This window comes from Sesamum indicum, linkage group LG7 (genome assembly GCF_000512975.1).
Source record: "Sesamum indicum cultivar Zhongzhi No. 13 linkage group LG7, S_indicum_v1.0, whole genome shotgun sequence".
Lineage (NCBI taxonomy): Eukaryota > Viridiplantae > Streptophyta > Magnoliopsida > Lamiales > Pedaliaceae > Sesamum > Sesamum indicum.
In genome coordinates, this window is record NC_026151.1 from 8,519,851 (window position 1) to 8,534,669 (window position 14,819).

The 14,819-nt window shown below is 35.7% G+C and overlaps 3 protein-coding genes and 1 non-coding gene across 6 annotated transcripts; 1 reads left to right on the forward strand and 3 right to left on the reverse strand.

The window, feature by feature from the left end:
• Positions 243–316, forward strand: TRNAV-AAC. Its single transcript has one exon. It is a non-coding gene; the product is annotated as a tRNA-Val (tRNA).
• Positions 656–7,931, reverse strand: LOC105166658 (3-hydroxyisobutyryl-CoA hydrolase-like protein 1, mitochondrial). 3 transcript variants are annotated; one of them, XM_011086099.2, is made up of 14 exons: positions 7,689–7,931; positions 7,505–7,585; positions 6,936–7,004; positions 6,709–6,772; positions 5,933–6,012; positions 5,408–5,491; positions 4,090–4,174; positions 3,464–3,549; positions 3,230–3,351; positions 2,274–2,334; positions 1,464–1,562; positions 1,279–1,380; positions 1,147–1,188; positions 656–1,041 (listed from the first exon to the last, which is right to left on the reverse strand). In XM_011086099.2, exons 1-14 carry the CDS (start codon positions 7,908–7,910, stop codon positions 922–924), a joined length of 1,317 nt encoding a protein of 438 aa, XP_011084401.1. In that variant the 5' UTR covers positions 7,911–7,931; the 3' UTR covers positions 656–921. The 3 variants fall into 3 exon arrangements, with proteins under 3 accessions (XP_011084401.1, XP_011084400.1, XP_020551231.1); XM_011086098.2 differs by having other exon boundaries at positions 6,700–6,772; XM_020695572.1 differs by lacking the exons at positions 5,933–6,012; positions 6,709–6,772.
• On the reverse strand, positions 9,189–10,769 carry LOC105166659 (heat stress transcription factor B-2b-like). The gene is made up of 2 exons (XM_011086100.2): positions 10,327–10,769; positions 9,189–10,234 (listed from the first exon to the last, which is right to left on the reverse strand). Exons 1-2 carry the CDS (start codon positions 10,537–10,539, stop codon positions 9,539–9,541), a joined length of 909 nt encoding a protein of 302 aa, XP_011084402.1. The 5' UTR covers positions 10,540–10,769; the 3' UTR covers positions 9,189–9,538.
• Positions 12,773–14,520, reverse strand: LOC105166660. Its single transcript, XM_011086101.2, has one exon. It carries the CDS (start codon positions 14,375–14,377, stop codon positions 12,989–12,991), a length of 1,389 nt encoding a protein of 462 aa, XP_011084403.1. The 5' UTR covers positions 14,378–14,520; the 3' UTR covers positions 12,773–12,988.

Sequence of the window (14,819 nt, forward strand, 5' to 3'; positions counted from 1 at the left end):
GACAATATGGATCCTCTCAACAGCTCCCGTTCTTTTATGGGGTCCTATCAGGATAGAAAGGCCCAAGCATTTCCCCTCCCTCCAGAATCTCGAGGGGGAAAGAGAAAGAAGAAAAAAAGGAAGAATTTTTTTCTTTCATTTGAACGGCCTTATCTTGTATTGAAAGGTTTTTCGTGCTATAAACCACGTTGAGAAAGACCTGATCAACATATTCAAATCACACAAGCGAAAGCATCAACCGAGGTGTCGTGGTGTAGTTGGTTATCACGTCAGTCTAACACACTGAAGGTCTCCGGTTCGAGTCCGGGCGACGCCAATGTGGTTGCTGCTGGATATTTTTTGCTTTCAACGTTCTTGAGAAACAACAGTCAATTGCTTGTGTTGGTTTCGAGCAAAGTTAACGGTAATGTTAGCTTTTATGTGCAGTGGGATGCAGCAATAGGTGTCTGATGAGCGGTTCATATGACACGCATACTGCATTGTTCTTATATATACACCATGTGTATAAAATATTGCTTTAAAGGCACCCATGATGTAGATGTGAATTTATAATAAAAGATGTGCATTGTCAACTGTATATGGACTTTATCAACTTCACTTTGTTTTCTGCAAGAAATTTTCATGTCTGTTTAGCTTTTATAGCAGATTTTCCAGGTTTGCGTTTTCCTTTCAGCAATCCTCGTTCAACACTTGATTATATCATGAAACTAATACCACTGCTAATGTAGACACTTCTCAGAATATCATGACATCGACATAATCCGCACATCTACTGCGATGGTGAGATCACCAACAAATAATAATGTTCAAGTTTATCGGGAAAATTCATCCTCCTCGTCCTCAGGTGAGATGTGACAATGTCCAGAGTTTACGTTATCAGCTGATGAGGGATTAACGCGTCATCTCTTTCACCAAAGATTTTTAATTAAATGCTTCTCGTTGCTTCGTGGGTAGCTCTAGTTCGGGCTCAAATGCGGAGAGAGGACTGAAGTATTGATCAACCATGTCTTGAGATACATGTTCCAAGCTTGGAGGATCCCACTGCATTTTTCAACAAAATCAACAGCAAGAGAGATACCAGTCACAAGAGAGAGAGAGAGAGAGAGAGAGAGAGAGAGAGAGACTGTAAGGTTAAAGTCAGTTTACCTTGGGCGCAAGATCCTTATCCACCAGCTTCGCCCTAACACCCTAACAAGGGAAGACAGAAATGAAGTTGATTTTTCATGATGAAGAAGCCCAGAGTAGTGCTTATGAAACTGCATTTCAGAAACATTATACCTCACAAAAGTCACCAGATATCTGCCCTGATATGCCTTGGAGGCACATTCTATACTCACGAATAAGGCACTGATCAAGAGTTTGGAACCTACCTTCTCGTATCTGGACCATGAATTAATGCAATTTAGGTTGAGAGTGAAGAATTTGTTTAAGAAACCACCAAGGAAAATGTTAAAGGGACTTACAGATTTTAAAGAAACCTTCAAGCTCAATGGTGAAGCTTCTTTAAGTTTCTTCAAAGCTGACGTGCACCACACTTCATTTGTTTTAGCAGCCTCATTTTCCTAGGGAAGTTTATAGCCCAAAAATAGTCAGAATTGTGCCCATGGTGAATAGATAAAATACTTGCATGATCCAGTTAAAAAAAATGGCGTTGCTATCCAATATCTTAAGCGAGAACGTATCGCAGAATGAAATTTAAGAACACAAAAAGATCAGCAAGCTTGAGTTGGAGCAGATGTATATTATAGAAAGGCTGTTTATATTCCTCTCTCTTGAGCAGATTTGCGTCAGTCCTAGAGAACATGCAGTCCTATTAATGATTCTTCTTTAAACATCTAGTTTGGAATGTAGTGTATGGTTCAGATAAACACCTTAAATCCCATGCCCCGAGGAAAAGAACCAAAGAAACCAAAAAGATCTCGAAACCCTTCAGATTGCGACTCTTTAACCATGATATTGCTTACACCTAAAATTCACGAGCCATATATATTACGAAACCACAGGTAACAATGCCTTGATAGAACAAATTTAATGATAGACGAAAGGGAAAATATATCTCCTTACATGCCTTTATTCTTAATAGAAGTGATAATGTGTATACTTTATGATCTACCCAGTTCATCAAAAAGAATATGGAAAGAACAATAATCTATTCTTAGAACAAGTCCACTTGCAACACCTTAGCCATTTCAAGAAGTTTCCGCGGAAGGATGTTTTTAGATAATCTGCATTGTCCTAGAGCTGTAAACTGTAAATAATCACTATATGCTTACCAAAGATTCGATAATTTCTTCAACGGTATCTTGGCTGAAACATTTGTCAAGCGTATCAATCCTAACCAACCAGAGATTGTGACAATCAGCTAGAGTATTTAACAAGAATAATTGATAACGTAATATTATTTGAAGGTATTTTCAGTACATCTAATCAGCCATCAATGGTGCATTAATTTGGCCTCTTAGCTCAAAGAGATGACTGGAGACTTTTGAAACTTAACATAACCTGAAAAATATATTGATTTGATTATGAATAGTGTCAAAGGAAGCAAATTTACATCTTCCTCTTGTGTCAATATAATTTGGTTCTCTTTTGGTGAAATCAACTCCCACAACCAAAGATATTGGTAACAATTGTTTTTACTTCAGAATGCTAGATCTCTTCTTCCTCAGGCCTTTTCTGGTTATCCTATGTGCTCAGTGCAGTAAGTCCTCTATCTGAAATTTAAACTGAAAAATGCAAGTAAAGTTCATCTCATTCACAGTGGTAAAATTTACACTAATAGATTGCATTCATTAAAGCATGCATCTATCATCAAATAACAATGCAAGTTAATAAATCAGACAAACTGATTGTATTCAGTCTGGTTCAAATGATAGTATATAGCACATTAGCATCAGGATAGATGTATCTCACTTGAAGAATTCAACTCAGAGGTTTACAAAAAAGCATAGAGGTGAAACAGAATTATTCTAAGTAGTAATGAATAAAGAGCTAGCTACTTGGCAAGCCTATATAGTGATCCAGAAGAAATTTCAGACTCAGTCGTCCTGGTATTGCCCTTATTTGATTAGTTTCTTGGTTTAGTAAATGAAAATAATGGCGAAGTGCATCAAAATTACTGTATCTTCCTAGTTTGCCTCACCAGAGAAACCTTCGATACTACATATCCGGATTAGTTTAAGGAACTCTTAAACTTAAAAGTAAGTTTCCAGCCAGCAAAGCCCATTACCTGTGGATAACACTAGACTGCTCTGGATGAACAGTATCTCCATGGTTTCCTAAAGAAGTTTCAATGACAGAGGGATCATCAGTTACCAAGTTTCCAAGCTGTTCTTCAACCAAAGGAAGTTTCTGCAAGGATGATGGATGACAAAAGATATGTTATAATTCCAAAAAATGTGCAGCTGGTAACAAAAGGAACAGAATGATCCAAAAGAAAAAAAAGAAAATCAGTAGGAAAGACCGTGATTTGAGAAAAATGAGTAGCAAGCCCACAGGATAACATTTCTGCTCCATTCAGTTTCTCCCCCGTCAGAGCCAGGTACTCCCCTGGGATTAGATAATAGATATTTCAGCTAAGAAATCTTGCTAATGCATATACGAACCAGTATAATCATTTCCTTGGAAAACTTCCCATCTAGATAAAAGATGATATGAAGTTCACGGATGAACGAAAAGGGACCCCAAGTAAAATTAAACAGAAGAAGTTACTAAAGGAATAAGCCCAACAACTACCAGTACTTCTTAAGACTTTATCGTATAAACAGAAATCTTGACAACAAAAAAGGCTGGGAAAAAGAAAAATGAGATGATACGAGCACAAATGAACAATTAAATAACCAAAGCAAACATTAGCTTCTATGGTGTGATCTTCTGATGATTCTACCGCAAGAAACAAATTTGTTATTAATTAAACAACAATATCAACAAATTACTTTTGGCTTGACTTGCTACAACGCAAATTCAGACAAGAATTCAGGTAATTCCTAAGTACATTGACAAAACCCAAAGCAGAAATTGCATGGTCATGAGTTAAAAGAATCAGAACAAGGCATAGTGAGAAACAAATAAAACATATACAACATTTACCCAAATGGCCAGGAAGATGGGATAGGTAAAAGGATGCCCCAGCGTCCGGATGAAAGCCAATTAATGTCTCGGGCGTGGCAAAAATCTGCAGTTATTGGAACCAGTCTACCTCAAGGTCTGAAGAAAGTAAAAGTTTCATGCATCTATGAGCAGAAATGAACAAGCAGTTTCACAAAAACCCAAGAGAGATAAGACACTTTATCAATATCACATAGACATGCCGAAGCCCCTCATGCCTGTATGCCGCAATGAAAATAAACATAAAATGATGACAGGAGACTAGCCCAGCCCACAAACCAGACAGTAATGCAGATTACTGAAATGAACCAGAACTCCAACTTCAAGTACAGATATTTTCAAAAAAGTTACAGGGTAACTGTAAGAAGATGTATGCTGCAGCCAGCAGAACTAGGATTGATTTTGTTTCTACCAAATAAAACAGTACTCCAAAAGACGTCTTTTAAGTTCTCAGGTACAATTTGTTTGTCATTAATAAATAGTATAGAGCTGTAAACAAGTCGAATCGAGTCGAAGAGTTCTCAAGAAACAGCTCAATTTTAGCAAAAGCAGCACTAGGGGGTCGAGTTAATTGGTTGAAAGGCCTGAAGGAGAACGTTGTTTTGGGGTGGTATGATACCCATTGGTATCGGATTGAAAGGACTAGTGCCCCTTTCAAAACAACATAACAAGGGCCCTTAGGACAAAAAAAAAGGAAAAAAAAATTAACTGGGGGGGATAAAAAAGATATTTTATTTTACCACAGAAAATTAACTTTTCTTTTCTAAAGACGCATTATTGTTAGAGCTTGTTTGAATTACAATCGAACTTGAAAAATTGCCTTTGAGCTTGGTTTAATTAATAATCAAATAGAGCTTAAACGAGCTTTAGTTAAATCAGACGCTAGTTGAGCTCAAGTAGTTTGATGTTTTCAAATATATTTTATTATTTTCTTGTTAATTGAATCAAGCTCAAGGCGAACTTGAAAGTTTATGAAACGAAAAATTAATTTCAAGTTTAGTTTGTCAAATTAACGAATCAGGTTCAAACAGGCTTTTACAATCAATCTCAAATTAACGAATTATTTTTCAACTATTTTGCCCTCATGTCACTGTCCTTCTCAAAGCTATTCTAGGAAAGAAAATACCTAGCTTAATTGGCAAATAGCTATACAGTAGTATCAAGTATATTAAACACAAATAGTTGATTAAATAATTGCAAAGAGTAGCAGATAACTTACTCAAACCGAAAAATTACTCTTAGAAGAACGACAATAATGAGAAGAAAACAGAACTACGTGGTATTTATATCTATGTCATACAGTTTTATCAGTTGCAACTCGGAATGTGCTAGGCATTGAAATTCCAGCCCCACCACCCATAGTAAATCCATTTAACAGAGCCACCTGCATGGAGAAATCAAGTGACACCTAGCTGAAGTAAATAACAAAAGTAAAATCAATAAGCCACTTGACAAAGTCGTGAGACTCATGACCAAGAAATGTTCTCCAATCTACTAAAAAGAAAAAGGTGAAAAAAACTATCTCCAAAACTATAGCATTTTTTTCAAATTTTTTGATGAATCATATGTAACTAGACAAAAAACAATACACCCAAGAGTGTGGCACCAAACTATCAAATTTGTCTCTGCTTATATGTTATGTTTGCTTAAATAGATTACTTAGAATGAGTAGATAACAAAGGACTAAGGAAAGTTGAACTGACAGATGAAGCTTGTTGCGCCAAAAACTTCGAGAATTCAGTTTTAGTTCTTGCAATATACAACTGATAGTGCAGTATTCATAAACACACAAGAAAACTACAAGCACGAAACAAAAGATACTTACATTTGGCTTCAAATAAGTACCAAGCAAGTAAATAAAACTATATATCGTCTGGAAGAACTGTCTGCACTCTTCTAGATTCCCTGGATGAGTTGGAACAGAACATATAACTATTTTTCTAGAAAGACAGAAAGAGTAACACAAAGGCAATGGTAGTGAAGAAATGTAGGTCTACCACTTCTATGTAAATAAGATTTCCAAAGAGACATCCATTGTTAACAAACAAAAGTACTGGTTATACAAGAAAATAGTTTGCACAAATGATAGATGCTGAATTGGTGGCAGTAAAAATGTGTATCATTAAGTGCATCTTTCCTGATGGACAGCTTCATATTCTAGTGATACTACTTGGAAGAAGCATTTACTCCTTGGGTACACGCACAATATACTGGGTAAAAGAAACATGTAGGTAACTGAAACAGTGAGTTTCCACCACTTGTGCAAAATAACTTAAGCAGCTTGACTTTGCAAGTAGACTGTATCATCACTGTTTTATGATTAACCACTTTGTATTACTTTGTTATGACTAAAGTCAGAATTAAACAACAGAGATGTGACCAGAATTTGCCTGGATTCACAAATTCTGTGATGATTAATATCACTTACTAAGTTGTTGCTTTCAACATCCAAAAGAAGGTGAAAGAAAAACAAAAACCAAAAGAAAATAAGAACAATATGTTGAACTATACATTCACATGTAGAGAAATAAACTTCCCATCACTTCTCACAAGGCTGAGAAGTTTTAAGTTATAGATGAGAGGGACAGATACCTAAACTACCTTTTTTTATCAGATTATAAAGGGAAACAACATCACCACCAGCTGAGAATGCCCTGCCTCCACCCTTCAAGATATTCAGACCAATTTCAGCTACTTTGCATTGTAATAAAACACACAAAACCCATTACCCTTTACAAACTCTGGAAAATGAAAAAGAAAAGAAAAAAGAAAGAAGTGATTTCTGGAGAGCCAATGGCTCCAGTGTCCAGTAGTGGTGAGGAGAATACCTTCATCATTACAAATCCAATATCAGGATCATCTTCCCAATTTTTGTACAACTTCAGAAGCCTGGCAAGCTATATTGCATCATAGGAATGAGTTTCAATGTAAAATAGGGTCAGAACTAATAAAATACAAAAATAACATTTACCCAGGTTACTGAGTTGTATTTCATAATTTTCAGTATTGGAAGCATTTCAAACATAAATTTTCCCAATGGTATCAAGCAATATCTTAAAAAACGTCCAATATTTTCGTGAGCAAACTAAGATTGGAAATTACATAGACCTCAGCAGGTTGCGTGAGCAAAGTTCTCATGTAACATCAGAATAGCATAGCCAGACTACTGAATATTCCCAACAACCGTGTTAACATAGCAAAATTCATATACAATCTTGCCTGCCGAATCTTGAGCAAGCACTTCAACAAACAATTAAACAGCAATGACCCATACGACTAAATTTCACAAACAGCCAACTCAAAACTGAGCTCCAAGACTCAGTCTTGAACCACAAAACCAAAAGGCACCCAAACAAGCAACACATGGTTATCGTACCAATATAGGCACAAAACTAACCATTGATGTATTCAGAGCATTGAGAGAAGTAATCCTGTTTAGAATTGCTGTTCTTGAACCAGCTTTGCCCTCAACAACTACCTGATCAATAATCCATCGGCAAAATTAATTCCTTTCTCCCACCCAAAAAAGGAAAAGAAATTTCAGAGATTAAACTGGAAGTATAAGAAGAGCGAGCACTGACTAAATTATCAGAATCATCACTAAGGGGATTGCTGGAGGAAGAGGTGAGGCGTCTGTAACCGTAACTGGGATTCTTGAGAGACGAAAAGGGCCGGAGAAGCAATGCGGATTTATAGCTTCGCATCATTTTGCAGAGAATTTCAGCTTTTCCACGGAAGTAGAAGTGTTGATTTGGAGCTTGATTCTTGATTGCAGCCCTCCAATTGCAGAGGCTATATGCCATGTTTCACTGTACTATTAATTAGAGAACGACTTTATAATAATTAACATGTTCTTGTTTATACTTTTTTTTCAGCACAAATAATCATATATTTTTTTATTAATTACTTCTAATTAATACTTTTCAATTTATACACATTTAAATTAACTTATTTTATTAAATTTTATTAGTTACTAATTTCATCTTTCTTTTTGTATATATAATAAAAATTTAAACTAAACAAATGTATCAAGTGTATTTCTATTGGTAGTTTAATATTAATGTTGGGTGAAAAATTATTTAATGAACAAATATTATATTTCACGTATTTTTTTTTCTCTAAGTTAGTTCAAATTGATTTGCATCATTAATTATTACATTTTTAATAAATTGAATTTTTAAAATATTGTCTTAATTTTTTAAATGTGTATATTATATTAGAAGTAATTTCAAAAAATTTTAAATTAAATGAACACAACAAGAAGGTTAAAATACTTCAAACTTCATAAGTGAAGCCTTGTAAAACTTTTATTGTAAGTAAATGAACATAATAATAATAATAATAATAATTTTTAAATCAAATATGAAGTATGAAAAATTACAAAAGGCAGAAGTTCAAGGATGATTTTATTCATTAATGAAGTAAAGAATGAAAAAGTTAGTGCAATGTGAACTCAAAATTATTATTTTTTTTAAATATATATATTTATATATTTAAGGATTTCTTAGTAGTTATTTTACAAATTATCATCTGACATATATTCATCAACACTACAACTATATTACATCAACAAATATCAGACTTGGTATGTCTTTCTTCATAAAGGAGAATGCTATCAACCTTTATATTTCCATTTCTTCTTTTTTTGTTTCCCAGAAAATAACAAGAATATACTCAGAGCAAGTATTCATTTTGGATCATAGACAAAAGATTTGGATAAAAAGCAATATATAAATGAGAATGTAATAACTTGTGATGAGAAATACTTATTTTTCTTCCTTGGTCTCAATTTGCATATTTTTTTATTAATATTAAACTATTCACCTTAACACATCCAATAAGATTAAATATTTCGTATTCAATTTTTTATTATACTTTTTAATTACTAACTTTGGAATTAGTTTTGAATCTTTTGATGATAAGCATTTCTAATACAAGCAAAAGCACAGCCGGAATCCCACATCGGGCACTTACGGAACAGGCCTCTTGAGTCATAAGATAATATAATTGTAGGATACGCTTTCACTTAAATAGGATCTGTTCTATAAGTTCGTCCCTTTGTATTCTTGAGTTCTAAGGAGACAGGAAATCAAGTCTGGTGGATGAACGATGGCCTCTTTGGTAGAGAATCGTTCTCAGCTAGCTTTGGTTGGCTGGGATTGTCTTCCGTCCGTCTGACAGATTCAACTACTAAATTTTTTTGCAGGCATGGAAGGGAGGCTTTTAGGAGTTCAAGATAGCATGTTATACTTATACATGTTCAATCCTAGAACAAAGTTAAATAAATACATGAATTAGAATACATTTCTACCAATCATATGTGTGATAATCCAACTCCATCTGATCCAATCATCTGTTCTAATCCCCGGCGGAGCCGCTTACTATTAATTAATTATATACCCTCTTGATTCCTCGACTTGGTCAGCATTGACTATGATGACTCTTGATGATCACCTCTCTCATCCTCATCCAACGGCTCATATTTACTATCTCTTCCTGGGAGCTGTAGCTGTAAATGCATCTCATCCTCCGCCGAAGTACCTTCGATTTCCCTCCCGCGTTTCGCACCTATGGGCACGCCGAACAATCTCGCGCTTATTTCCTCCGCCGATGGTCGGATGTTGTTTTCCCCGCCGCCGTTCGCCGCCGTTGCCATTTCTTCGCAAAATCTCGTCATTGGGAGAAGATCCAAAGGTCTCAGAGCGGTTTCTGTCAAAATTAATTTACAACTATGTTCTCTGTCAGCGATGATACTACCAGAGTAGTTCGACACTAAAACGTAAATGTTGTTACATAAGTTCTTCATGTGGGTCAACTCTTTGTTGAGCTGCACGTTCTCTTTTCTCAGCCTCTCGTTCTCCCCAATCAGCTCCGCCGTGTTACTACTGAACTCGCGGGCGCCGGGCGGAGATATGGAGGATGAAACTACCTGCTCTTCCCCGGAGTCTGATGGAGACAACGTCCGAGGTGGCGCAGCTGGAGTCAGCTGAACGCTAGCCGTCGCCTTCGCGGCCAATGACGGTGTCGCGATTTTCCGACGCAGAATGTCGCGCAAAAGCTTTTTCTCGCCTCTTCGGAAGCAATCATTCGAGAACTCCCATCGATCAGGCACAACCTTCCTAAATCCCTAAGAACCGATGAAAACAACTCGATCAATCACCGAAAACACAAATTAAACTTCCTCAGAAACAGAAAAGTTGGACAAAAATTCAAGCTCACGTAAGTGTTGAGTTGGCGAATAAAACTCGAGAAATTATTGTGCTTGAAGTACTTGGGGAGCAAATCTCTCGCGAACTCCGTCGGATTCCACACGATAAAAGCAGATCCGTCGATGTTCCAGGAGATGACATCATCAATGGCGTGATCATCAACAAGCTGGTACGTTTTGGTCAAGAAAGGCGTCGCAAGCAACCTGGGTGCATCGGCTGCCATAGATTCTCCACCCAGTGGCAGAGAGCGAAAGAGAGAAGGGGAAGCTTTAGGAGATTGACAAAAATGGAAGGAGAAGAGAAAAAGAGAGAAGTTTCAGTGGGGTATATACATACATACAGTTGTGGCTCTAGAACAGAAGGTAGGGGCAAATACAGCTAAATCAATGTGAAGAAGGTTCTCCAAGGGAAACAGAAATAGAGGGTTGTGTGCAGAATGTTCAAGGCGTGTTTGTTTGTCAACAAATTATCCAAATAAATCAAAGTGAAACCTGACATTCTTGAAACTTGTGTATTTTGTCCTCGTTTCTTCTTCTTTTTTTTTTTTTTAAATAAATTATAATCATTTGTAAACAGATTTAATATAATTATAAATGCTCTCTCATTATTTAGATTATTATTACTATCCTTAATTTTAAGAACCGTCTAACAATTAATTCAATGTCTACATTAGATTTCGTACATATTTTGTGATGAATTAATCAAAATATATTTATGAACTATAAATTATAATTTTATTTATTATTAAAAAATATTTATTTTTTTCAAATTTTCTATCCACCCCATTCGATTTTTTTATAAATTTTTATTTTTTTAAATATACGATAAGGATAAAGTTGTTCAATTTAGACTCCCATCCAAATATGACATAATTTTATTAAGGGACAATCACACTCCTCTCTCCTGAGATTTGGTGCAATTACACATAAACTTCCTGTTGTTTCGAAAATTACGTCTAGCACCCATGAGGTTTTTGGTTCAATCTAACAAATAAATCCCTTCGTTAGTCAAAATTCATCAAATTTGTTGATATTAATAATATATATATATATATATATATATATATATATAGTCCTATTGACTTGTTACTAGCTTATAGTAGGTCAAAATAAATAAAAAATCCCTAACTCAAATTAACGAGGGCTTACTTGTTAGATGGAACCAAACCTCATAGGTATTAAATATAATTTCGCAAACCACAGGAGATTTACGTGTAATTACACCAAACTTCAAGAGAGATGAGTATATTATGCTTTTTATCAAATATCAGGTGGGATATTCATAATTATACAAATATAAAAAGTGCTCGTTCTAATTTACTTTTTCTTTTTATTATAAAATCTTGAAATGTTATAAGCTTTTTTAAATAAATAAAAAATATAATCCCTAACTCAAATTAAACCTGAATCAACTAATCTAATTTCCCCTATCAATTATAAGATTACTATTAAGAACATGTTATAAGCTGCATGAACTCATTTTTTTCCTTGAATACACACATCCAAAGCTAGAAAAGGCAGAAGCATCAGGTTTTTATGTGGCTGAAAAGGGAGGCACCAATTCATTCTCATCCAAAGTTGAAACACAGGATATGGTAATGGACCCCAAAAACAGCATCATAAATCTTGATGGACACAGAGCAAACATATGTTGCCTATGCCTCTGCTTATCCATAAGGAGAAACATACAATATAGCCCCAACCAAGAGGCAAGAGCTTGTGTTCTTACAACAAAACAATGATGTCAAGCAATACAGACAGCCCTTCAAATTATCTTCTTCTAACCTATTGAAATGGGCACGTAATAATATGGCACTCAAGACGAGCATTTGATCAGTACCCGAATCAGGTCTGACTACATCAAACTAATCACCTCGTAAGTGTTATTACACGATTAGTCACTCTTCTTATTCTGTAGAAGATCAATCATTCAGCAAGTTTATACACTATGAAAAGAACAAGAATGACTGCCAAAAGAGAAACTTAGTGCAATTCCTCGAAAGGAACTCTATACCAGTCATAATGCAGCGAACTAACATCCAATTATACATACGGGATTGACTTAAATATCGAGAATGTTTAAGCCCCATACGAAGTCATGAATGGATCAGTGCAAAAAGTTAGATTGCATATTCATCCAAGCCGATAAGAAGTATACTTTTAGCAGCACATTATTCAGAATCACCAACAGAAAACAAGTAACAGTCTCATTAATTAGCTATTATCAGTAGATGCATTTGAATTATTCAAGTCCGATATAACAGGCTTTAGGTGTTCAAAATAGTAAAGGAAGTCATTTGCTACAAGCAACTGCACCTATTTAGGCTAGTGAAGTTTAGTTAATTGAAACTTCAACAGTTAGCGCTATTTCAGATGCACTACGCAGCATGATAGGGTGCATGTACAGGTAGAAAATTTGAATTGAGTAACAACGACATTCTGATCACAAGATGAGAGTTTGGGACGAAATTAATTTCCCACTTCATTTTCAAGTGAAATATGCAAGTACAACAACGCTTGGAAGAAGAATGTCAAAATTCTTATAAAACTGTGAGTGCAATATAATAAGAAGCTTTTACAGAATCACACTGACTAATCAGTACAAACTACAAAACTTAACATGATCAAAATCTGTGGCAGCATTGGTGTGTATGGAAATTATGAATGCTATAGTCAGGAAACATATAAAGTTCCACGGCGAAACAAACTAAGTATGGCTGAATTGAGTACAGACCAAACAAAGACAATCCACCAAGCCAGAAACAATGCAACTTCTTTCACCAAAGCGCAGGCAGGCAAAAAATTGCGTACCCCTGGGATAACTTTAAGTAAAGTATCATCAAATTGTGACAAGCTGAGGAGAAGAAGTACCACTGCTGCAGGCACGAAGAACTGCACAACCACTGCACATATATAGTGATTGTGAAGAAAAACTTTTGCCCTGCTATAATCCAAGTCAGGAACCTTGCTGGCGTGCAATCTCTGGTACCAACACAACACGGCTTCATTTAAGAACATTTGTGCATTAGCGCGAACGGCCAAAAGTTGCAAGAGTCCCGTAATCAACAAACACCAAACCCTCAAGTTATCAAAATTGGATCTTGACATGCCAATGTATCCAACCAATTCAAGGACTTCTCCCCTCTTACCAGCCATATGCAATCCATTTTTACCGTCAGCTTTCTTGTTAACAAGGAACTCAGCAAATGGGGTTATCCAAAGCAATGAGGTAATCACAGCAGTTATGTAAGTCGCATATAGAAGCATTCTTGAGAACCATCCACATGAAATTATGGACAAATTACAACGAATCTGATCGGTTCCAAGCCAAAAAGCCCGAGCATTTCTCAATGCTGGAATATAAAGACAACCAACGATACAGCCCATGATAACAGCAAGCAACAACTTACCCAAACCATCCAATGATTCAAAGCTAAAATCAAGAACCCATTTAGGAACAACCTCAAAAACAGCAGTCAGACCTAAAACAAACCCCAAAACCCCCCACACAAAACTCAACTGCCTCTCCAACCTCTTCGATGCAGACCTTTCAAGTCCAACCCTAGCAATCAAGAAGAAGGCTCTACAAACGGCCACCAACCCCAACAAAAGCGGAATTATAGTCCCGTTTCTCACAATCCCGGAATCTTTATCCACCCTCAAGAATCTATGAAGCAACAAAGACAACAAGGCAATAAGAGTGAAATTGAAAGCACCATAAAACTCCTTGAAATAAATTCTTGATTGGAGGTGACCTTCGCTGAGTTTGAGTCTAAAGATCTGAGCTTTACTCTCATCAAACTCAAATCTTTCCTTAGATTTCTTTCTGGGCTTCGGTTGTTCAGAATCCATTGCGCCTGGCCTTCTAATAGCAGCTCGGACTCCGGACGAATTCCCACCAGGATTAACATCATCTGGATGAATGTAAGTCTGGAGGCCATGGAGAAATAAAGCTGGGATCTTGAGGATGGAGACGAAGAATGTGAGGGAGAGTGCAAATATTGTGTGGAAAACAAGATTGTTTGAGGAAAGAATTAGTGATGTTAGCGAGGGCATTATCATGTAAAATCAATGCTCACTTGTTACTCTGAACAGCGTTTGAGAGGGAATCAGTCAGATCAATGAGGAGAGCTTGAAGAAGATCTCACACTAATTTCCTTTCCTTTTTCCTTTATTTTCTTTTTCTTTTCTGGTTATTTGATTTCCACAGGACACTTTTCTTTGTATAATTACTATTTTCTTTCTTCTTTTTCTTTCTTTAATTAATCAAAATGAAAGGAAATAGATTTTTTTTTTTAAAATAAAAATGAAGTTTGTTGAGCTATATCTAATTTACTTAAAGTTATTTCTTAAAATATTATAAAAAAGTAAAAATTACAACTATACGCAAAATGGGTATAATCGGAAATCTAATGGAGTATTAGTAGCACTACCGATTCTCTTATTTTTTAGTTGTTTTTTTATTTTCATTTTTTCGAACTCGAATACGTCCATTAAGAACAAT